This window comes from Paramacrobiotus metropolitanus, unplaced genomic scaffold (assembly GCF_019649055.1).
Source record: "Paramacrobiotus metropolitanus isolate TYO unplaced genomic scaffold, Prichtersi_v1.0 Parri_scaffold0000021, whole genome shotgun sequence".
Taxonomy (NCBI): Eukaryota; Metazoa; Tardigrada; class Eutardigrada; order Parachela; family Macrobiotidae; genus Paramacrobiotus; species Paramacrobiotus metropolitanus.
The window spans coordinates 372,957-397,547 of NW_026570241.1; the positions used below are offsets into that span (position 1 = coordinate 372,957).

The 24,591-nt window shown below is 45.0% G+C and overlaps 3 protein-coding genes and 4 long non-coding RNA genes across 7 annotated transcripts; all 7 read left to right on the forward strand.

Moving 5' to 3' along the window:
- Positions 1-4,264: 4,264 nt before the first annotated feature.
- On the forward strand, positions 4,265-6,575 carry LOC129586634 (uncharacterized). Its single transcript, XM_055479959.1, has 7 exons — positions 4,265-4,352; positions 4,446-4,537; positions 4,654-4,900; positions 5,007-5,330; positions 5,434-5,540; positions 5,663-5,915; positions 6,013-6,575. Exons 1-7 carry the CDS (start codon positions 4,322-4,324, stop codon positions 6,105-6,107), a joined length of 1,149 nt encoding a protein of 382 aa, XP_055335934.1. The 5' UTR covers positions 4,265-4,321; the 3' UTR covers positions 6,108-6,575.
- Positions 6,576-7,930: 1,355 nt separating this feature from the next.
- Positions 7,931-10,465, forward strand: LOC129586620 (uncharacterized). The gene is made up of 7 exons (XM_055479948.1): positions 7,931-8,059; positions 8,122-8,213; positions 8,365-8,611; positions 8,716-9,039; positions 9,163-9,272; positions 9,414-9,672; positions 9,842-10,465. The coding sequence occupies exons 1-7, from the start codon at positions 8,032-8,034 to the stop codon at positions 10,189-10,191; spliced, it is 1,410 nt and encodes a 469-aa protein (XP_055335923.1). The 5' UTR covers positions 7,931-8,031; the 3' UTR covers positions 10,192-10,465.
- An 816-nt stretch (positions 10,466-11,281) lies between these two features.
- LOC129586627 (uncharacterized) lies at positions 11,282-14,031 on the forward strand. Its single transcript, XM_055479956.1, has 7 exons — positions 11,282-11,417; positions 11,499-11,587; positions 11,720-11,966; positions 12,295-12,618; positions 12,829-12,941; positions 13,190-13,448; positions 13,563-14,031. Exons 1-7 carry the CDS (start codon positions 11,387-11,389, stop codon positions 13,904-13,906), a joined length of 1,407 nt encoding a protein of 468 aa, XP_055335931.1. The 5' UTR covers positions 11,282-11,386; the 3' UTR covers positions 13,907-14,031.
- A 1,108-nt stretch (positions 14,032-15,139) lies between these two features.
- Positions 15,140-15,562, forward strand: LOC129586653 (uncharacterized). The gene is made up of 3 exons (XR_008690167.1): positions 15,140-15,274; positions 15,349-15,412; positions 15,466-15,562. It is a non-coding gene; the product is annotated as an uncharacterized LOC129586653 (long non-coding RNA).
- A 4,672-nt stretch (positions 15,563-20,234) lies between these two features.
- On the forward strand, positions 20,235-21,131 carry LOC129586631 (uncharacterized). Its single transcript, XR_008690161.1, has 5 exons — positions 20,235-20,274; positions 20,355-20,423; positions 20,533-20,676; positions 20,815-20,957; positions 21,069-21,131. It is a non-coding gene; the product is annotated as an uncharacterized LOC129586631 (long non-coding RNA).
- Positions 21,132-22,170: 1,039 nt separating this feature from the next.
- LOC129586629 (uncharacterized) lies at positions 22,171-23,576 on the forward strand. Its single transcript, XR_008690159.1, has 3 exons — positions 22,171-22,566; positions 22,629-22,941; positions 23,449-23,576. It is a non-coding gene; the product is annotated as an uncharacterized LOC129586629 (long non-coding RNA).
- Positions 23,577-23,641: 65 nt separating this feature from the next.
- LOC129586630 (uncharacterized) lies at positions 23,642-24,445 on the forward strand. The gene is made up of 3 exons (XR_008690160.1): positions 23,642-23,901; positions 23,959-24,007; positions 24,172-24,445. It is a non-coding gene; the product is annotated as an uncharacterized LOC129586630 (long non-coding RNA).
- The last annotated feature ends 146 nt before the right edge of the window (positions 24,446-24,591 follow it).

Genomic DNA, 24,591 nt, shown 5'->3' on the forward strand with positions numbered 1-24,591 from the left:
TTTTAATTAATTTTTTCCTATTACTGCAGAGCCAATCCATTTTTTCGGTTTTGTGTGATGGAAGAGAAAACGACAGTAAAATGAAGGAATACCTTCAGATTGTTCTAGACGAACCAGCATCTATTACGTTAGGTGGCGTGATATTTAGCCGAGAATCGGCTATGGCGGTACGTAATCAGTTTTTCAATGCTCCAGTTGTCCGTCGTTAAACAAGAACTGATTTATAGACTGCCGGAAGCACCTTGGGATACATTTTGTTGTTCTCGGAATTAGCGGACACGGCAAAGGATTTTGATAAAAAGGTTTTTGTCGACGAGCTGCAACGTTTGGTTCAGAATAGTTCTGTTCGAATGCTTCCTGTCAAAAACTTTACCGCTTAGGTTAGATAGAGATTATTGCGAGCTGTAAGTTTGTAGAACTTATTCAATGTGCTTATTACGTAGTAAAGTGAAAGAGTGGATATTAATTTTTATACTTTCCAACCTGTAAGCTTTGGCAGTCGACTTGGTTTTTGCTACTCCTGACAGACTGCAACAGTGTACAGTTTCTTTATACGTACGTACAGACTGTACTCGTATGTATAATGAAAAACGTATGATTGTATAACTATATTATTTGTATGCACTCGCACAATTTAAGGAAGTTATTATTTGTTTTGATAAGGTATACCAAACTGAAATCCCTTCCTTCTGGAATCCTGCTACAAGGTACACTCAATTTTCCGTGAGTGCCAATTGTCAAGTTTGCCATAAGTGGCACACGTGATCATCAAGGAATCGGGTCTTAACGGCAGAATTCTTGGTATGAAATACATATCAGATTGAAGGTGTATTATTGAATTACGAGTACATATTTGACCCAGATCATAATACGGGTGCGTTGAGTGCGTTCGTCTATGTTCGACTTTTTCTGACAACAAAAAAGGTTTCGGAAATTCGAAGCAATGCACGGTGTACCCAGGATGACTGCAGTAGTCACCTCCTACCGTAGAGTCTCGTTACAATGCGTGTGTTTACAAGTTTGTTCCATGTGCTTTCTTCGCCTACGCCAAAATATACTAATAAACTACCAGTAGCGTTCCGTTCCTTTGAAAATTTAATACCAAGCCTATTGCAGCAAGTAATTTTAAACTCGCAATATCGTTTAAATACAGCCATTAATTAGTTAGGTAACAGTATTACAGACATTTACAGTACAAGCTAGTTCGAAGTATGGTAAAATTTGTATACAATACAAAAATTTTATAGTAATGCTGAAAACAGAACACGCACCAGGACCAACACTGCCACGTGACAGGTAACATTACTGGCATCTGCTGCCGTAATACCCAAGGGCATTTTAAAGCTGGCATTACTTTGATGAAACTCCTCTGACGTGCATGCGTCTCAAGGTTACCGGGATCGATTACCGCACAAAAGCCGAAAAAGATAAAACTATGGTAGAGATATCAAATACATAACGTGTAATACGCATTTGTTCCGGTAATCCTTCAACAGCTGATCCTCAGAGTTAATTAATAAATACCATGGTCTAACTCCGGGGTACCTAACTCCGGGGTTGCACTTAAACAGATAAATTTTGTAATGCCACCAGAAATTAATACCAGCAACATTACACTAATTGTAATCAGCTAGCTGCATACACCCACTGCTCACTGCTCATTCTTACCAGATCACATGTTATCGGCACGCGGAAGTTATGAAACATGGCTCACACACACCTTATACCTGTGCACCTCCAAGCCTTTGTAAACACTGCACTACTTTCCAGCCATTCCTGTAACTTCAGAAATGTACTTCGTTAACAATGAAAGGCCGTAAAAAGAAGACAGAGCTACTGCTGTGATTCAAGAGTTTATTGACTCGCCTAGCGGGAACGTCAGAAAGATCTGAATCACCTATAAATACACGCCTCTCCTGATAGATTCTGCCATTTAAAGTCGTGTGTCCGCAAAGTTTTGCATACCGTCAAAAACATAATATATAAGTACTAGTTCTACAGTAGATCAGCGCTTCCTTGTATAGTATGTAAAGGTTGTACAATGGCTATATCTTCGTATGCAAACGTTTCTGTTGTCGAGAGCATTCCTACAAATACAACCACACCAGTGTGGATTACGTATTCCAAAGAAGTGCAGATATGGTACGTTATAATGGTAATATTAAGCATTATCGGCGCCGTGAGCAGTATCTCCTTGATAACCACCATAGCTTCATCCAAATCCTTACGCTCCCGATCGGGGGTCCTAATCGTTACTTTATTGGTGCAAGTGACCTTTCAGTGCGGCATCGGCATGCCACTTGTTGTATTATCCTACCATGCCGTACCGCTCAGCCAGTCCGCTAACCGGGACTTTTGCTCTCAATCTTTTATGATATACCAAGCACTGACCATGTCCATCGACTGGACCGAAGTGACGATCAGTCTCAACCGCTTCATAGCCGTCTGCTTTCCACATATCTATCCACGCTGGACGCAAAAAAGGATCCTCGCTATTATGGTCATCGTTCCATATGTTATTGGTTTCGGAGCCGCCGCGCTACCGCAGTTCAAAATCGCTGGTGTTTTGATGAGATTCTCCGCTTGGGACTCTTGCACTGTAATATACAGTACCCCAACAGTGACTACCATCTACACAGTCGCTGGGATAGGATTTCCTTTAGTGTTGGCTTTTACTCTGTACCTCCTAATTTTCATGATCCTCTTGTGCCGGCGATATTTTTCTAAACGCATCGTTCAGCCTGGAACAGAGCAGGAATCGGCGAAATCATTGCGACGCTACCGCAGTGTACGCATGTTTTTCATCGTTTTCATCTGTTACGCCAGTTGCTTGCTACCGGCACCAATTGCAGCTGGACCGTTTCTGAAGGGTTACAATGCACTACCCATGTTACAACTGATATTCCGCGCGATAGTTCTGTTTGGCTTAGCTTCAATACCGGTAAGTGCTACAGTACTGGTATGTACTGTTTTCTTATACGTTAAAATTTAAAACTCCTGACGACAGTAATTATTCTGTACGTATACGTAACGGTCTTGGTTTTCGCATCGGTACTTCCATTGCAAAACATTTTCACTTGATACACTTGTCTTACAATATTTCTATCAACACTACGTATTGCAGGCGCACTTTTAAATTCACAAGTACGGATTCATTATAATTTTTACATTCAGGTAATTTACTACGCTTTGAGCGTTCAATACCGCCACCGGACCAAGTACCTAATTACGGCCTGCTTTAGCAGCCTCGCTCGTCGCCCTGTGGATTCAAATACTGGAATACGCGGGGAGGCGTCTAACACTCGTGCCACATCGCGCAATAACAATGGCCCCTCGGTATCCGGACGAACCGATTAGAAGACCAATTCGTGGAATTTCAGCCATTCTTTTAAATTAAATTCCTTTTATTTCCCCCATATAGTCCGCGGGCGTCTTAGTTTGTATTCAACCAGAGTGCTCGTGCGCTGGATTTCCTTTTTATGTTGGTCGTTATGAAACTTTACACACGTATCGTTGCCCATAGAAATCCTCTTATATGCACATATACAGTACTATACACGATCCAATTACGGTACGAAGAAACTGCCTGATCGTTGATTGTGAGATGCACTAAAATATCATGTATCGCCGTATCGGTACAAATTACTCACAACTAGTTCTTATCATTTTTCACTAACAAACTACAAAAGAACAATCTTGGTCGAATTTGTTGTGAACTGCACATAATGACATAATCAGCTGATCACCAGGTTCGTGTTTGTGTGTTTTAATTTACTTTTATTTTTTTTGCGGAATCTCTCGATATACCCGGTTCGGTGCGATTACGGCGAATATGCCGCACGTTCGCACACTGTCTGATTCTCATGAAAGCTGTAAATCGGACAAAATCGGAAATTTTACCGGTCTTTGGTTTCCAATGGTGCGAAACCGTTATGATTCGTCACAATTCGCCTTAGTTTGCAATATATCGTACTTCAAAATTTATGACGAACGTGAAACAGCGCTATTGCACGCTCGTAAGTTCGTCATGTCTACGAGTTCATGGCATGTTTCTGGTTTTGAAACAGATTCTGCAAAGTCAATGCTCGTGCATCGCTGTCATGTTCTTGTCAACGTTTGCGTTACTAATCCGAATACATATTAATAGTAGAAATTACAAGTGCTTCGCACTGCTGGCGCTGATCCACAGGAACAGCTAATTACTTTCACTGCATTGAATATATATACACTAGAAGTACTCGTATAAATACTCGAAGTAGCTCTCTTTTGGCTGTTGACTGCAGACTTCAAGGGTACATGCACATATCTTTTCGTTTCAAAAATGGGTCTTCTGATAACATTTTTGAGCATCGGTAAGATAACTTCTAGAACCCTTTGTTTCCGTACGAACACCCGTACAATTACGAAATTAGGAAAATTCAGCATTTTATTTTAACGTTATTTAGTTGCATTATGCATTACAAGAAATGTGGCTCAGCAGTGCTCACCGTCTCTCCCCACAACTCTGCAAGGCTTAGGCGGAGACAATCCTCTACAGGTTTGCAGGAATTAAGAAAAACGTTGTCCGAAGATAGTGCCAAAGATTGTGCTACTTTACTTGAGTGTTCAGTACTATTACGCATACATCATGTAAAACTGTACACACATTTCTAGGCTGACGGTGTATGGTACACGTATCGCCAAATGGGTAGAAATTATTCCACCGCAGCACAAATTCAAATCACTAGCGTAGCGCCTTATCCCGATCCAGTCACGAGTCAGCCAGGATATCTCCAATGGTGGCAGATCTTCCCAGATACATCCGCCACACCTTGTTTGCATCAGTTTTGGACAGAATCATACACCACGGGCGGACTACAAATCGGTGACTTGGGCGGATCGGATGACAATTACATTATGCGTGAGCTTGAAATGACAAACAGTAGACTCAAGCATTATGTAGATGACAGTACATATGGTGAATGGTACGTAACGTTTTGTCAGTCATAACCGGGAGAATGCCGTAGGTCCAACGGATTTCGTGGTTATGTACCACGATTACCAGAACCTTATGATAAGCTATGGATGCAGCAAGCCACAGGCGGACGGTGTCCATTGCGCCACGCGCACCATCGTCGCTCAAACTCGCAAGCGACCAGACCAGTTATCAACGTCCGAAATGGATAATTTGGACAGCATCATCAATTCCGCATTCTCCAAATACTGCGTTACAGTGCAGAATGTACCAAAAGATGTATACGGACCAAAGGGCTCTTGTGCTGCTATGGAACCACCGTTTTGCATTGGGCAGGATACTCAAGGAATGAGGAACACCATTAGAAACACCACAAGTAAGCCAAGACCCAAGTTGCTATGAATTTGCAAGGCTTACTGTACTCGAAACTGCCTTATGAAAATAAAACAGTAGTCCATTTTTTTTATTTTAACGTCTAGCTTCAACGGCAACCACTGCGCCATCTGGAAGTGGAAGTACTGTTACGACGTCAGGGTGTAAATGGCCGAATTCGATGCCTTCCCCGGGTCAAATTGACAATAGTTTGGTAAAATGGTACTTCGTAGCTTAACAAATTCACTGCCTAATGCCAGACCACATAAAGCCGTTAGTACTAAAAGTAACAAATAGTATTTTTCTGCATTTCTGCACAGTAAAATGGTTGGTTAGGTCAATGGGACTTTCTTTGTCTATCGACGAGTTTTCTCCATTGAACCAAATCCAGTGAATATGATGGCTGACTTTCACATCGTGGGACCATCCGCTTCTCCTCTGATTAACGCTTCAGCACAGACGTTCTGGGCGGAATACTCCAGTTATCACGACTTTAGCTCATACGACTGCGTGCACGGTTTCTTCGTGGGGCAAATCCAGGGCACCGGCTTCACATTCGGTCTGATCCTGCCATATACCACCGCACCACGTACGCCAAAATTATTCTCACAGCTACATTTCAATGTTATTGTTAATTCTATTAACAACAACATTGATTTAGTTACCTTCCATTAGTTTATTTACAGAACCGTATTCGAACATGTACCTGGTTGTGGACGCCACCCAAAACTTGTTCTATGGATGTGGTTCGCAAAATCTGCAGACCGGTGTCTGTGATTAGCCAATATTTGTGCACCTTATTCGGACCAATCCGTTGCAGCTATCTCAGGCTGATAAAGCTGCTCTGGACGCTGTGGAAGATCGCTTCCTTAATCAATACGGCTGCAGTGCTGCTAAGGATGTTACGCTGATTTCTCACACAGCGGACAAGCCGTTATGTAAAGCGATACCTGCGACCGACTGCATGCAGAATCACATCACAGGATATGAGCAAGTTCTGACCTTCCTAAATGGTTGATCCTAAATGGGTGATAACTTTGAGGTCTTTATAGAGACTGCCATGAGACATGGCGTGGTTATTTTCTTTCGCGAACTGCGATCACGGCTAACCGTGAGATAAGAAGTACTGTATGTTAAATCTCTTAGTAATAATTTTTTGTCGCCATGCGGTGCTGAAGTGGAATGTTGTTCAAAATGCCAGAGTACTGCATTTTTATTGACCTTTGAAGGTTTCACTCGTTTATACGCTGTCACGATTAAAATTACCCTACCGACTACTTTGTTTTTCTGTGCAAATGTGATCGCATCCGAACAGCATCTACTGCATCTTCCAAAAGCTTCGTTGTAAAATTGTGAAACGTTGCTCTTGGAATCAACGGCGCATTCAACACCACTTGTAGCACCGGCCATGCTTTAAAAGTTCAAAACCTATACTCTTGTCTGATGGTATTAATAAAAGTTCATTTCTAGGCAAGCGATATAATCGTCAATCAAGTACTTTAACCGTTTATTACTGTACATTCTGTGAGAAACTGAGCTACTGCAAAAGCCGATCCCACACATTACAGACTGTACTTATTTTCGTTCAATTAGGAACAAGGCTCAGCGCAATTATATTGGTATCGTTATTGCGGCTCCATAGTAAAATAACAGGAGGAGCGCGATACGCGGGACGACTTTGCAAACTGCAGGAATCGTCCCATGATTGCTAACCCTGCACACGTAGAACGATTGCGCTGCTATCTATTAATGCAGGCAATGGGAGACAGTGACGAGATACTGTAAGCGGTATTGCGGCCGAGGTGATGTTGATGTACGGTACTTCCTCTTTCGATTGATAGACCGCAGCACCGGCACCTTTCCGGAACTTGGTAAGAAAGCGTACTGAACGCTTTAGAATATGAAAAAGATGTTAGAACGGGTTAGTCTGAACTGTGGCCTCGGTCTTTCATTGGGCATTCCCAAGGTTAGGTATGCGACACGGGAATCAGCATACAGATTCCGTCGTTCGAATGGTTCATCGAACAATCTGAAGTATAAGCTCGGAGAACAGATTTACAATACAAAAATTAAGTCGCGAACCATTAACACAACGCCGTGTAAAGTTGAAGTGAGACAGATATTTTGATTTCTGGCATGTTAAATTTGCATACAGGAACAGCAATAAATCCATCTTTAGTTTCAAAGTGGATGCAAGGTTAACCAGTACGGCATTGTAACTTACCATTGTCTTTGATCAACATTATTACAATAGCACATTTTGCGCTACAATTACTGCATAGCATTACATTTACAGTAAATACATTGTTTATTTACAGTATATACAGTAATTTTATTTTAGTGTAGCAGCCAATGAGCTGTTACGCGTACTTCCAGCTTGTTTGGTGCTGTATTGTACACTTGGTGCCTTTGCTTGCACTGTCCGGCGTAAGTATTAACGAGTTGAAAAACTCTGTACGAAAGTTATGATGGTGCTGGAGAACAGTAAGAATGCCTTCAAGGCAAAAGCGCCTTCCTGCCTCGCATATTTTTACCGTACGAGGTTAACGCTCGCCAGACTGCGGCATCTATAGATACGCCAGACCTCATTGTGCGCGTTCATGATGTACGTACAGTATCTTTCTCGAAAGCGCGACTGTAATTAATACAGTAAATTCTGTCAAGCACAAATTCGCATTTCACATAATAAATTTTACTAAATCGACATGATTCTCACCTTTCTCTTCTACTTTGGTAAGAGTTGCCATAAAGGCTGTATTTAGAAACGGTTCTACAATGGGTATGTTTGTTTTCAGCTGCATTGGGCATCGTCGCAAATTCAGCTCAACAATGTTCTCCGTCCCTTCCAACCACTCTACAAGGCGTAGGCGGGGACACACCTAAACAGGTCTCAAAAACGTGAACAGGCTTAGACCTACTTAGGTAGTTGTCTCATTTACATATCGGCAACTCTCAGCAGAACGCTGTTATTTGATTTCGATTTTTTCGAATGCTTTTAATTGGCTGTCAAACAATGAACTGCCGAGCATGCTCTTTAGGCTGATGGTGTTTGGTATGTCTACCGAAAAATGGGAGGAAACTATTCCACAGCAGCGCAGATTCAAATCACCAGCGTGGCGCCGTATCCCGATCCGGTCACCAGTCAACCAGGATATCTGCAATGGTGGCAGATCGTTTCTGATACAGCCGGTGCACCGTGTCAACATCAGTTCTGGACAGGGTCGTATACGAATGGGGGGATGCAAATCGGTGATCTGGGTGGATCTGATGATAACTATATTATGCGTACGTTCGTTGTAGTAGTTTAGGTATACTTCGTACTCCAGATCGCAGTAAATACAGCAAATTTAACAGAATGTGGCTAACCAGAAGAATATTGAATTATGCAGGTCCAACTGATTTCGTGGTCTTGTATCATGATTATCAGAACCTTATGGTGACTTACGGGTGCAGTAAGTCCCAAGCGGATAATGTCCACTGTGCCACAGCCACCATCATAGCTCAAACCCGAAAACGTCCAGACCAACTGTCGGCATCGGAAATGGACAATTTTGATAGCATTATCAACTCCGTCTTCTCCAAATACTGCGTGACGGTGCAGACTATACCGAAGGACGTATATGGGCCAAAGGGCACCTGCACTGCGATCGACCCGCCGTTCTGCGTTGCTCAGGATATTCAAGGAATGAAGAACACCATAATAAACGCCACAAGTACTGTAAAAATATTTAAAACCACGCTTTTGGCCATGATGAGTTGTCACACAGATACTTACTTTGAATTAAATCGAACGTTTTGCAAGTACACAGTGAATATATTATGTATATGTTGGCTAGGTCCACCGGCAACCACGAGTTCGCCAAACTATGGGAGCAATACTCCGACGACTACGGGCTGTAAATGGCCAAATGCGTTTCCCTCACAAGGCGTAGTGAACAACAAGCTGGTAATACTTTGACTGCAGTCATTATGTTTAATAAATTTAGTTGTTCTGGTTAAAATCGTTTACCAAAAGATGCCGGTTATCGATTTGAGGCCATTTTTTGGTAATACCTAGCGCCTTTTTATTTTTCACAATGTTCCTTAGATGGACGGGAGGTTCTATATATGGCGAAGAATGTTTGCACCCGAAGCAAGTCCAGTAAATCAACAAGTTGATTTCCACGATGTGGGAGCCTCCGCTTCTCCTCTGATCAATGCTACAGCTCGCACTATCTGGGCCGAATACGCTAACTATGCCAGTGCTAATTCTAGCCAATGTGTCAACGGTTTATTTGTGGGACAGATTCAAGATACCGGGCTTTTAACCGGACTCGTCATCCCGTACACAGCTGATGGAGCTCCGCGTAAGCCGAACTAGCACTTCTTGTTTTGTGCGACCTTTGTCAGTAAAAGCACTGCCAACGATTACAGGCACTACGTTATCGACTTTAACGAAATTCGGCGAAAGGAACTGCACAAATCTGATGCTACAGCTGCTACGAAAACATAATTTTTTTAATGCGATTCTTGCAGAGCCTCTCACCGCGATGTTTTTGTATGCTGACACCACGCAGCTCTTGTTTTACGGTTGCGGCGCGCAGAATCTGCAGACCGGCATCTGCGATGCGCCGGTTGTTGCGCACTGCACTAAGGCCAACCCGTTGCAAATGACCCAGACTGAGAAAGATGCCTTGGACGCCCTAGAGGATCGCTTCCTGAGTCAATACGGATGCAGCGCTGCCAAAGATGTTCCGTTGATTTTTCATACATCGGACAAGCCGCTGTGCCCGATGACACCACCGACAGATTGCATGCAAAATCACATCACAGGATACCAACAAGTCCTAGCGTCCATGAACGCGGGCAGCGGTTATTCTTATTGATGCGCAATAAAACGATATTCCAATTTTTGTACAGCCCAGAAAAGTTTTAACATAGATATGCTGGCCGGGCGACAAAGTGTGGAAGTTTACTGCCATAACGATATGCTACGGCACTTGTACTGTGGTCATGCTGCCTTCAGAAACTGTCCAACAGACCCTGTTTATACAAACCTACGGTCTGTGCAAGACCCACAGCATATTTCTAGACTTTTTGGAAAACATTTTTGCTAATATCTTACCTATTTGTGGGCTTGAATTTGTCAGTTTTGTTATTTCTTTTGACTTACATATTTTAGATGCAGTAAAAATTGCAGGATTAGAATATATAACCTACAGTATATAATTCACTTTCGACAACATTTTTTGCTGCGACAGATATTTAACGGAAGTTTTGAAATTAACAGTATTCCATAAAATGTAGTGTTTCAAAATAATTTACAATTTAACTATAAAATAACACAATTAATTGTCTTCATATTTTATACCATCAGTACTACGGCTCCCTTGCTGCAACCTTGTGCAAAACAATAATATACTCGTGCAATACCACGACCGGAGTCGGTATAGAATTGGAGCCGATAATATATACTTGTAGTAATATTTTTGTGATCTGTAGACAAACATTTTTCGTCATCCAAACGTTACACCTTTTAAATTAACCTCTAAATATCACACCGTAATTTAAGCGATACACTACTACGTACGTGGGACTGATTCCCATATCTAGCCAGCTGACTAAACGCAAAAATGGCATATTTAAAAATGAGTGAATTGCCGCCCAACAACAGAAATACGGCCGGCTTATACTCGCTATCACCAACCGGCTTATACTCGCTGTCACCTAATGGTAAAGAAAACGTGATACATTACTTACATGTACACGGAGTACCACGAAGGTGAACAACCGCAAAATTAATAAAGCAAGCCACTTTTGTACATGTACTATGCAGTAAACAAAGAAATTAAGTTTATCATGACAGGTACTTAATTATGGTTATATTGATTCTTCAGGCAAGTTTTGACATGGTTACTCTTCTCATACGTACAACTAAATTCTCGTGTCGAATTATTAATTCAATACTGTAAATTTTGTTAGCAGTTCAGACGTTTCGGCTACAGCTTGATAACACTGCCGTTACTATCAAATTTCAAAGTTTGACGGTTAATAATTTACTTCGTTTTTAAAAATTTAAAAATGATTCTGACTTTTATCGTTTTTTCTTCCGGTAAGAAAGAATTAATTGGTGAAATAATCGTACGTAATTTATGTTTCTGCATTGCGATATAAGGGATTCGTACTTTAATAGTCTGTATAATCATCAACACCTCCGCTCAGCAATGTTCGCCAGCTCTTCCCACGGTCCTGCTCGGAAACGGCGGCGATTCTCCTCAACAAGTCAGTGTACAAGAAAATAGTTTACTGAATTAAGAAACCGTATATTGCGGCAATTATATACTGTCGCAGTTTACGTTATTGCAAACATGGATCCTATTATGCGGATTGTAGATACATTTTGTTTTTTTGTAGGCTGATGGCGTATGGTACGTGTATAGAAAAATGGGTGGCAGTTATCCCAGTGCAGCACAGATACAAATCACCAGCGTGGCACCGTATCCCGACCCTGTGACGAGTGAACCGGCATATCTGCAGTGGTGGCAGATATTTTCCGACACAGCCACCACGTCCTGTCCGCACCAGTTCTGGACCGGGACTTACGCCGGCAAAGGACAGCAGATTGGTGACTTGGGTGGATCGGATGATAATTACATAAGGCGTAAGGACCATATTTTATTCGTGACGCAAGGGTGGTATTTAATTATCAACGGTTTGACCTTTAATATCACTACAGATAGTGCGAGTTTTACTTATAGAGCAGGTGTTTTTTGCCAAGAACAAACTAAACTTTAAACGTTTTTACCTTAAACAGCATTAAAAAAATTAATAATAAATAGTCGGTATACGTAGCATAACTAACCTGCATGGATCAAACCTTAAACAATTTATTTTATATTAATCGTTTTCTATATTTTAGTTTTATTGCTGCTCATCACATCCTTATATGTACATTTATGTTAAGTCGTTATGGCTGCATGGTTTTTCAGGCCCAACGGATTTTGTCGTGCTGTATCACGACTACCAAAACCTTTTGGTGACGTATGGCTGCAGTAAGTCACAAACGGATGGCGTCCATTGTGCCACGCCCACCATCATCGCTCAAACGCGGAAGCGGCCAGACCAGCTATCGGCAGCGGATATGGACAGTTTTGACAATATAATCAATTCCGCTTTTTCGAAATATTGTGTATCCGTGCAAAATATACCGAAGGAAACATATGGAGCAAAAGGAACTTGCGCTGCTATCGACCCGCCGAACTGTGTGGCCTTAGATATCCAGGGAATGAAGAACACCCTCGTCAACCCTACTGGTACTTACGAAGTGTTAAGAAAATAATTATGACAAAACGTTTTGGAGAATTTGTAATAATGACGCTGAGGTATAATACGTATTTTGTGAGACGCATTTGTGAGAGAAAATTCTTGGGGCTGTCATCCATTCAAATCTAATATCAGAATGCTGTATTTCTGCACGCAGTTTCAACCGCCCACACTTGCATAAATAAATATAATTAATACAGGTTCAGCAGCATCCACCAGCCCATCATCCTATGGAAGCAATACCGGCACGACGCTCTCGGGATGCAAATGGCCAAATACAATCCCATCTCAAGGTCAAATCGACCTTAAGCAGGTAATAACCCAAAATGTGATGCTGCAATTTATTACGTATAAGGTTTAAAAAATTAGCAGTAAAATTAGCAGCAGTAAATAGATACGCACTTCTACACAAACACCATAGAGGTCATGTGTGAGTTGCTGCGCGCTCGAGCGTTATGACCTAGGCACAATTCGCATCTGAGTCCCAATACGTGGTAAATTTGACAGATAACAATATACGTATGAACATATAGAGTCAGCGACTTATCTGAATTTTGACAGATTGACGGAACATTTTTTGTCTATCGAAGAATTTTCCCACCTGAAGCCAGCCCAGTGAACCAACAAGGCGCTTGGCATGATGTCGGTTTGTCCGCGTCACCCCTGATCAACGCTTCAGCTCACACGTACTGGGCGGAATATGTTAACTATGCTAACGCCACTTCTTCTCAGTGCGTCACTGGTTTCTTTGTCGGTGAAATCCAAACCACCGGTCTCATAACGGGTTTGATCCTTCCCTACACTACCGCAGGCGCTATACGTAAGACTCAAGAATATGTATAGTAATTATATGCACTAATACAAAACAACGTTTTATAAGTTAGGTTTCATAAATTTTATTATCAATTCCCCTAGCAGCCTATTATCTTTGCAGAACCCTACTCATCAACGTTTCTGCTTGTCGACTCCACACAGCTCTTCTTCTACGGATGCGGGGCACAAAATCTGCAGACCGGCATCTGTGATGCGCCAGTCGTGGTACACTTTATCCGGACCAATCCGCTGCAGCTGTCCCAGACGGAAAAAGATGCCCTGGATGCGGTGGAGGATCGTTATCTGAATAAATACGGATGCAGTGCCGCCAAAGATGTCCCGCTTATTCTTCACACCGCTGATAAACCATTGTGCCCGATGGTGGCGCCGACCGACTGTATGCAGAACCACATAACCGGGTACCAGCAAGTCCTGGCGGCTATGAAGACCGACAGCTCCTATTAAGTCAGGCGAAGCGCTTGCAAATATTCATTTTCTTGTACTGGATGAGCTTCCTGTGACAACTCGCATTGCTGTAATGGGCGGTGACTTGAGCGAAATGCTTTTTGGTTCCATTTTGTGTATTTTGCTTTTTTGGTAATTTCGTCTATTAAAGTTTCGATACCATTAGTGCTTCAGTCTTGTAACTGGCAGATGTTTGAGCAGTACATGAACAACGTTCGTTGTGAATTAGTGCTGTGAGCGGAGAAGCGGCTCACGTACAGCGATAAAGTCTTTCACAGGATTTCAACGTATTGCGCCGTGGTGCAGTGGTACTGCCTACGCGGATCTAACGACGTAGCCGGGGTTCGATTCCCCCATCGGCGCCTTTTTCAGCCGTTTCTCGGTTTCCCTCGGATTGCGCCCTGCTTAGAGTGCTTAACGTTAAGGCTATTAAATTATTAATAATTATTTTTTTCGCAAATGGTTTTCTGTTACGTTTACGAATTACAAACCTTAAGTTTTGCTGGTACTGGGAGAATTATCATTACCGCGGGATTAAAGCTCATCAAAATGGTAGCTACCTGAAATTTTACAAATGAATATTCTATGAAATCCCCTGGGGGCGTATTGCAGTGCCCAGTGGATTTCGTGGGCCTGCACGAACGATTGTTTGCAGCAAAGCTGTATTCATCCCCCACAGTCGCTGACTCATAAGGTTGGTACTGTCATCGACTCCTCGTAATTCGAAAGACCGACATTATGACCTGCTCTTTGTTTCTTTCTGTGGATCCATCTGTATAGGTTCTAATGTCATCCATTCATGGTTCTTCCTAGAATGACAACAGCAACGTCACGCACAGCCGGCACATGGTGGGAATTTATGTCGCCTTGGTAAAAGACGCTTCCATTTTGGCTGATTTAACCGATTTTAATTAGACTTTAAACCGCTTTAGTTTCGGATGCGTGTTCCTACAGGCTACGGCTGTATTTGGTTACAACAAAGTACGGAAAAGGTGGACGTCCTTTTTAACAACCAATCATGTCTAGCTTAGTTTTATTTTTGATCTTTGTTGTTATTGTGGACTTTGTGGGTCCCCGACCGCTGCTATCGTCCCATACTGACAATAGTCTTCAGAGTGCCGTGCTGAATGTCAGCTTGGTAGTAATAGGTGATAACTCCACTCAAGGGTTTCAGGATCTGCCGTATGTTGGGCCGGCCTTTATCATAGCCGCTGAGCAACAGGAAGTATAATGGGACGCTTTATTTTCGTTTGCACTTTATTGGACAACAAGGATGTATTGAAGTGGCTAGCAATGCAACTGCGATGTTATCTGACTGGCATTATCGCAAAAGGAATGATCGCGAACTCACCATTTATAACATACTAGGTAATCTACATTTGGTTGTAGTTTCATAATGACATCGCTTGTAAGTTATGTATCAATTTGAATGGATTTTTCAGCATGTGCTGAAAATACGGAGACTCCCTGTTTTCTGACTCAATGGGATACGTTATGGATATCAACGTAAGCAAAGGAGCAAATTTCCTTACCAAGGAAACAGTCTTCTTATTCTATAGCGGCTCGCCTGGCTCTAACATACTCAACCGCGATTTTTATAAAACCCGGATATCCACAAACGCTTTTTTGTTGTACGAATTTGCCGAACTGTTCCTGGAGATATTGAATAAGTATAACTGGACTTCCATAACTGTGATTACCGACAAGAATTCTCCTCCGTTTCATGCTTAGCTGGCATCAACATTCCTAAATATTGTCCAAAGCCAGAAAATTACAGTTAAGAATTAGCGGTAGTTAAATTACCGCTGAATTCGTTTGTTTCCCTGTACTCTCATCCCTGTACTTTCCGGCACCCGTTTCGCGCCGTGTGCAGTTGCCTGCGCACAACGCTTCTTGCTGTTCATCTCTCATAACGACTTTTACCTGTTGCTAGCTTGAGAATTGTTTGCTAATTTCGAGCTCCCCGCAATTTTCTTCCCCTTTTTCTCAAGTCAAGTGAGTTGAAGTGACTATTAAATCCTCTCACCGGTAAAATTATGGCTGGGAAAAAGAAAACCGCGCCATGCAGCCGCGCTGCAAGCCCCAGGAGAACACGTTCTCCCCGGGATATCGCCAGCAGCAGTACCGCGGAGCAGCCAAAAACGAGACCCGGTCGAAAGCGCCGTCGATTACAATCACCCATTCCCGCCGTCCGGTCTGAAGTGGTCGTCGTGGACCAAGTACAGCCCGACTGGAAGACGCTGGTGGATCGCCAGAGCCAGCAGATACAACAGCTGATCGACATCGTGACGCCGATAGCAGCCAAGAAACCTGGGGAACCTCGAACAATTTCACCAGCATCCGCAGACGCTGGCCTGGAAATTGAATGTCTGGCAGATGGTAAACGAAATGTTCGTTACCGGGTAGACAGCTCATCTCGCGAACGCCGTCACCGAAGAGGTAAGCACAGCAGCCGCAGCCGCTCATCGTCTTCTCGCAGTCGGTCTCCGGTCCGCCGCCCCGTTCACGAGCGCCTAGGCACGCATCCTCATCGGCGGCGACTGGGAGACGGCCAAGCAGCGTCGATGTCAGCCGGAAAAACGTCCAGCGCTCAAACGAAGCACCTGCCAGCCGTTCCCAGCCGCGTCCGCAGACGGCTGCTCGACCCGTCGCGCTACGTTGACTTCGACGGGCTGCTCCCCAAAAACCGCGTGGAAAGGCCCAAGCACGGCGGCTCTAAACTGGTATACTCAAAGGGTAATGTACTTCTAAAGCCCAATGAGACCAGATCAGTGGTTGATTCATTTCCTTCCTGGATTCGCGCATTCTCCGTCTTCCTGGCCTAACCGCGTCACGGTAGCCCCACAAGTAGCAACCGCCCTGGCCAAGTATCAGAACCTGATTGCGGCGTATGTCGAGCGGGGGGTTCCGACCGCCCACTGGCTCGAATACGACCGGCAGTTTCGGTCCCTCATGACGAGCCATCCGCGCGAATATGACATGTGGGCCCGCCAGCACGACGACACGTACGCAGATTACATCTAGAACGCCGCCCCGGAGGAGGGCGCAAGCGACGGCGGCGGCGATCAACGGACCAAGAAGAATCCCGCCCCGACGGACAAATGTCGCAACTGCGGGGAGATGGGGCATTTCATCGCACACTGCCCGCATCCCCGGAAAGGACAGGCCGGATACAATCAGCCCTCTCGACCTGCCCCAGAAGTGGGGGGCGAAGTCTGCCGCAACTGGAACCAGTTCCGGTGTAGCGACCCATGCAGCGAAGGACGCTTGCACGCTTGCGGAAAGTGCCGCGTCAAGGACCATCGGGCACCGCAGTGCAAGTCCGAGTCTCGCTGAAAGTATAGCAGTGCCTGCAAACGCTCAGACGCCTCTGCGTGCTGATGCGTTTGAGAAATTGCTTGCCGATCAACCCGACGCCAGTTTGTGTCGCTTCACCACCACAACCATACGGACTGGCGCCGATATCCGGTACAGAGGACCTCAGTTCGCACGTCATACAAAGAATTCATTATCCGCACGGATCCACCACGACGCCCTGCAGCGGAGCATACAGAAGGAAGTTGCCGCAGGACACTCTGTGGGACCGTCTCCAAGACCTCCGCTGCCGTTCTTCGTGGTAAACGCACTCGGATGCCGACCAAAGAAGGACGGAGGCCACCGCACGATCCTGGATTTGTCGCAACCAGCCGGACTAAGCGTGAACGACCACATAGACGGCCGGGAAATGCCTCTTCAGTACTGCTCTGTTGACGATTCAGTAAAGCTGCTGACGATCGCTGGTAAGGGAGCGCCAATGGGCAAGTGGACATCAAGTCCGCGTTCCGAATGATCCCTGTCAGGAAAGCAGACTGGAACCTCCTCGGATATCAGCTCGACGGTAAGTACTACTTCGACGTAGTATTACCGTTTGGCTGCCGCTCAGCCTCTTATATCTTCGAGTTCTTTTCAACGGCGGTGCATTGGTGCGTACAAAGACGCGCCCTCCTCAGCTCGCTACTCCACTACGTCGACGACTTTCTGTTCGTTGGCAAACCCGGGAGCGGAGAGTGCGAGTTACTGATGGTCTCCATGCAGGAAGTGTGCAGCGAGCTCGGGGTTCCCCTAGCAGTCGACAAGACCGTAGGGCCCGCGACCCGGCTGACATTCCTGGGAATTTAACTTGACTCATTTGAGCAGACGCTGAGCCTCCCAGCCGGCAAGCTGGCGGAAATCCTGACCACCCTCAAGAGCTGGCGTGACAAGACCACCTGCACACTCGCGGAGCTACAGAGCCTCATCGGCACCCTGACATTCGCGTCCAAATGCGTACCTTCCAGCCGGCTGTTCACCCGCGGAATGATACGCTTAATGGCAGAATCCCACGGGCGGCCTCGTGTGTCCATCAACACGGACTTCCGGCTCGACCTCGACTGGTGGAGGGACATCCTGCCCCAATGGAACGGAACGGCCTCCTTCCTACAGCCAGATTGGACCACTTCCGATGTGCTGCACCTCTACACAGACGCGTCCGCCACGCTGGGCTTGGGAGCCTACCTCAACGGCGAGTGGTTCCAATCCAGGTGGCCGGAGTGGCTGTTGCAAGTCTCCCCTTCAATCGAGTACATGGAAATGGTTCCCATCCTGCTCGCCGTTATTGTTTGGCGGCAAAAGTTGCGCCGGAAGAAAGTTATCTTCCACACCGACAACGCCGGCGCTGTGGAGGCATGGGCACGCTTGCGCTCCAGCAGCCCGGGTGTGCTCGATCTAATGCGGAGAATGACGTGGGCGGCGGCCGCTAATAACCTAACGCTGACGCTCAAGCACGTACCGGGCGTTGATAACGGTATAGCTGACGCCCTATCTCGGTTTCAGATGTCTCGGTTCAGAACACTCGCGCCGGCAGCACTCAACACGCCTACGCCCCATCCGGACATCTTTCCCAGCCTGCAGGAAACATATCGCGCAGCGGTACCCTGCAGCAGCTCCTCAGCGCCCACATCTCCGGATCCTCCAGAGCCACATACAAGGTCTCGATGACCCGCTTCGTACAGTTCTGCGCCGCCAATAGCTTTGCGTCACTGCCAGCCATCCCGTCTACTGTTGCCGCGTACGTAGCCTCCCTGTACGAGGAGAACGCAGCCTACCGAACCATGAAAGTATACCTCGCAGCGATACACAACAGTCATCGGGAAGCCGGTCTGCTTAACCCTACCGCCGACGACTTGGTCGTGCGCGCGGTAAGCGGCTTCAAGAGACTGCGCGGACCGAACCCCGACACGCGGCTGCCCATTACGCTGAACACGATGCGCTTGCTAAAATCCCGCCTTACGACGCATGACAACGCCGAAGAAGCCATCATGATCTGGTGTGCCTTCTGTGTGGCGTTTTTCGGATTCCTACGTATCAGCGAGATCGCTTCGAAGTCTAGCTGCACGTTCGACGCCACCTCCACCCTTCTCCTACGAGACGTGACGATTGCAGGCAACACTGCTGTCGTCTCCTTGAAACGCACCAAAACCGATCAGAGCGCTACAGGGACAAAGATAACGCTAACCGCCACCAATCGGTCCATCTGCCCAGTACGCGCCATTGCGGACTTCCACCGCCTTCGGATCAAGCAGGGCGGCATCACCACTCCCTTCTTCTGTTACCAGAACGGGAAGTTCCTAACACGTGCGACTGTCGACCGGATCCTGAAGACCCTGCTGTACGATCACCCGGACCGCGCGCGAATCAGCATACACAGCTTTCGCATCGGGGCGGCAACCGAGGCTGCGTCACAACAGCTACCGAAGGAGATGATTCAGCGCGCCGGGAGATGAAGAGCGACTGCGTCGAGCGTTATATCCAAACTGCTACCCTAACCGGACCGAATTTCTACGCAAAGAGGGTTTGTTTGGGGGCGAAAAAATCGGGCAGTGGCGGAGGGTGCGGGCAGTGAGCTGTCTGTACCGGCAGGTAAGACTCTCAGCTGGAATTGCGCACCTCCGGCCATGCCGGTGACTTTCAACTCCACAAACCGCACGCCGAGTCGCCTCACACACCGATACTGCACTTCAGAATTCGCGGATAATTTAACACCTTGTTATCATTGTGAGGAGCATAGAGACAAAAGCAAGCAATTTCACTGGATTTCGCCCGATTCTTCAAAGCATCCGTGCAACAAACCGAGGTATGCCACTGACTCGCACACCCTGTTCTTTTTAAAAATTATACTATACCCTTTGATTCTTCATATATTTTGTCAGTGGTACTATACTTTGGCGGCGAACCGGCCTTGCGGGACTTCTTGGTAAAACCCATGCTGTCAGCCATTTTATTGTTTTTCGACAAGTTGTGATCTTTTGCAGTTGGCTGCGTATTTATTAAACATGACTAATGGAGAATACGTAAGGTGGTATTAATGCATACTGTCTAAAAATCATATTTTTCGCACTTTTCTGTCGGATGCGATGGAAGATCATTGTAGGTGTACATAATGGAAGAAAATAACCTGTTTTGTCCAGTAACCTGGCGAAATGGCGATATAAACGATCCGGTAAGCAGCATTGCTGCAAGAAAAACCTTTAGACTTGGATGCGACACATTTCGCTTTGCGATAAAGATTTTTGAATACATTTTTAGGAGAAATATTGTTCTGTGTCTAGGTGTTCCTGCAAGCGTTCCACTCTGTCTTAATTGTGAATCCAAGTGAGAGCACTGAGAACGCTAGTGTGAAGGTGCAGCTTGGGAAGGAATTTCTCCAGCGAACTAAGCAAGATTTCAATTACACGTATCCAATAGCAAGCCAGGTAAGTCCACACTCCAATCTATTCAACAGTTTCGCTAACGGGAGTTTCGCTAACCCTAACGGGAGCCGCGAGGTACACTCGCTTTTTGCAGAGCACGCTTGTCTGAAAACACTTATTCGTCCTTTCGTATTTGCACAGCCGTTGTTGTACAAATTCGGCCAAACTGGGGCTTTAATAGAAGTGACACAATTAATCGCGCGTGTGGGTAAACAGCTCATTTCCTCCTTCCAACGAACCGTATTGTGGATACCTAAATCAAAAGCTGCGCTGCCTTACATCAAGTAAAATACAATTCTCGGGAAGTTCAAAGATGTACTGCATGCACTTAACTTTAACTTTATTTCACGAAGAAATGGACTAGAGTTATGTCTGATATTCTACACAAATTTTAGGAGACGACCGTTCTTCGGACTTGCTAACAGCTCTTTCCACAAGTCTATGCCTGGCTGTCGGCGTCCAGATTATAGGATGGGTTTCGTGAGTACTGCATTATTTTCGACCTCAAAAGCAGTTTCCCAATCAGTTTCGCTCTGGTCGCCGTTGGTGTCGCAAAAGCGTAAATGCTTCTGTAGCTCTGTACCAAACTGACTTTGTGTCTATAAACGGAATCGTGAAAATGCAGGAACACTGTAACATAACTCCGTCTTAACATAAATGTTAAGACGAAGTTATGTTAAGACGAAAGACGAGACGGAAAATGTTAAGACGAAGTTATGTTACAGTAGATACCATTAGTAGGTGTGTGGAGATATTGCGTACTATCTAGAACCGGCTTCGGAAACGGGTAAATAATTAACACAGTGCTTAAGCGCACTATGGCTCGTATAATAACGTGTGAGCGACGCATGCACTCTGCTCTTTTGAGTTTTTGTTTGACCACGCCCTATTTACAACCGCAGGTAGAGGACCCAGTGAGGTTTTTGCGACCAAAACCAAGACGTAGTTCACGTTGCAAGTTATACAAAACGAGATATTTATAACGAAATGCTCTATTAATTTAGATTTAGCAAACTCAAAGCCAAATATCAGCTTCTCCGCGATCCATGGTGGCAGATCCAGCTGCAAGTACCAACTAATCGACTCATAGCATCCTGCCGTTCTCTGCTATCGAGAATCTACGCCGACCAAAATTCACAAGAATCTCTTGAACTCCCTACAGTTTTCAGCTGGACACGAGTACAACCAGTCGAAAACGCGCCCTTTTGGCACTTTTGTCAAGCAGTCTGTTTTGGTTACAGAGCTTCTGCACGGCCATCGTTTTTGGTACATATAAAAGCAAACCAGTTATGGGCTGGAAACTTTCCAACCGGAATCGCCCAGTCAATTTTCCCGATATTTCGCGGCGCAGTAACGATCTGCTGGTCTTGCTTCAAAAGGTATTAAAATGTATGCAATCCCAGATTTTAACTTAATGATTGTAGAAATACGTACATTGCTTTGATGCAGATAAACAGAATGGAGCACATCAATATTTGCCAGTTTGTTGGACTTGCCATAACAAATTCTAAGGGAATCTACTGGATTTCAGCGGTAATGGAATGCCCATCACGGGGCGCGCTGCCGGATACATTCGACAGTTACGCGTGCAGGGATGCGGCACTGCTAACTTCGCTGGCTCATGATTTTGTCCAAGTTCTATTATCTGTACAATGTCCACATTATAACGATTCACTTTTCTAAATGCGAAACCGTTACGACCATTTGGCTCTTGCAGGCAGTACGGTATATCCATACTTACTTGGGAATCCTTCTGTTGGTTACCACCCGAAAAAAGGAGTACGGTCGACAGCAGTTCCTTGCGAATGGTTGACATTTACTCCTGTGGTCTAATCTTGTTTGACATACTGACAATGGGAAAGCTTTTAGAGAAAATTAGATCATATGCCCAAGGTAAGGCAACTTACGAATGTGTGGGCGTTTCGATAACATTAGCCTCTCAACGTTCTGTGTAGCTGAAGAAAGTCTGTACGAAATTTTTTCTGGGACAACAATTTTCTCGTGTTTGCCTGAATTCGAAGTGATACTGCGGTCGTGCATCGCTCAGGATCCGCTACAGCGACCAGACATAAAAAGTCTAATCCGTGCTCTGGACACTATCAATCCGCTGCTGGCTGCACAGGACAGGAATACTACGCTCTTTGACCAAATCTGTGCAGGGATGGAAAACTGTTCAACCGAACTGGAATATCAAGTTACAAAGAGGACCGCCGAACTGATAGAAGAAACAGATAGATGCGACGCAATTATAAATCGAATCTTACCACGGTACAAGTGAACCGAACTCTTAATACAGGATTAATTTGTTCAGAGTGGCTTTTTGGCGCAGTATGGTCGGCAAATAACCTGCCGATTATTTTGCCGCACACTGCGGTTACATGCTTTGTGGCTATTTTGTACTGCCAGCCAGCACCCACTACGCCATTTTCATCAGTAAATTTAAACCACTATTCTACTACTATACACTACCGCTTGTCTTGGGATTTCTGAGTTAGATTTGTAGCACTTCTTAGATTTTCTTAGGGTCCTCGTCTTCTGCAAAGAAATTTAGAACACTACAAAACCATCGTTAATTTGTAATGCACTGCGGGAAAATAGCCAAGCAATTTCGTCGGCGAGTCGCCGCGCAAATTGAGACAAAGAGTGTAATACCTCTTCCTACCGAGTGTGCGGCAAAATAGCCTGATTATTATTCCAGCTACTCGTATAGGCAAAATAGCCATAGCCCTTGTTTTTATATAAAACAAGTTGGGTTACCGTTCCCTTTGCTTGTAGATCTATCGCCAAACAGCTTCGGGCAGGTGATAAAGTTCTACCTGAATATTTCGAATGCGCCACCATTCTGTTTACCGATTTACATGGATTCGCTGACTTCGTTGAGATCAACCTACCTGAGATGACGATTGCTGTTACATCAGCAGCGGAAGTCTGCATTGATAAGTTGACAAACGAGTGCAACGTTTATAAAGTGGAAGCAGTCACTGCTTCGTTTGTGGTAATGTGAGACGAAATTATACTTGTGCCCAGTTTTTATTGCAGAATTCGCAGACTCATGCATTTGTAGAAAGGCGCGTATAGCCAGTTTCCTATAGGTAGCTAGCGGAATCCCGGAACGAATCGGATTAAACCATATCGAGCGCATTGCAGCCTTTGCCTGCAGACTTATGGAACTTCAGCCGAAACTGACCTTTCTGCAAAATCTGCGGTTTAAAACGGGGATTCATTCGGGTAGCACGCCACCATGGCAATCACTTGGGTGTGAGTTGTGGAATAATATTATTGTAGGTCCCTGTGCTGCAGGATTAATGGGGCTGAAACGACCCCGTTATTGCTTGTAAGTGGGCGCCCGTTGTGCACGCTTTGAAAGCAGTGATACTCTCTTACTTCTCCGATAATGCGTATTTGACTCGTATCAGTTGTCCTCAGGTGACACAAAAAACTTTAATATTGTTTTTGATTACACTAGCTACAGCCCAGAACATGTATCGTTTGTTTTAGATTTGGTGACACAGTTAACATGGCTTCCCGAATGTGCAGCCACGGTACACCCGGCCGTATTCATCTCAGCCCCGAAAGCCAACTTCTGCTGGAACAATTTCCCCAGTTCGTTGTCAAAGCAAGAGGCGTGCTTGCTATTAAGGGAAAACATGAAATAGCAACTTACTGGCTTCTTCCATCGCCCCAAAAATAAGATTATTTCGAAATATTGTACTGTTGTTGAAATACTGTCATAGCCTAAAGCAAAAAAAAGATATTTTTCCTGCCTGATCCGCTCAATCTGCGTTAAGGTGTGCCGCACTAGAGACGACCCTACCTGGCTAACATAACAACATCTACCGAGCAAGCTTCAGCCTAGTTCGCATAAAAATACATTCGACTAATTATTAGTAATAACGTATGGACATTTGACTGTGTGTT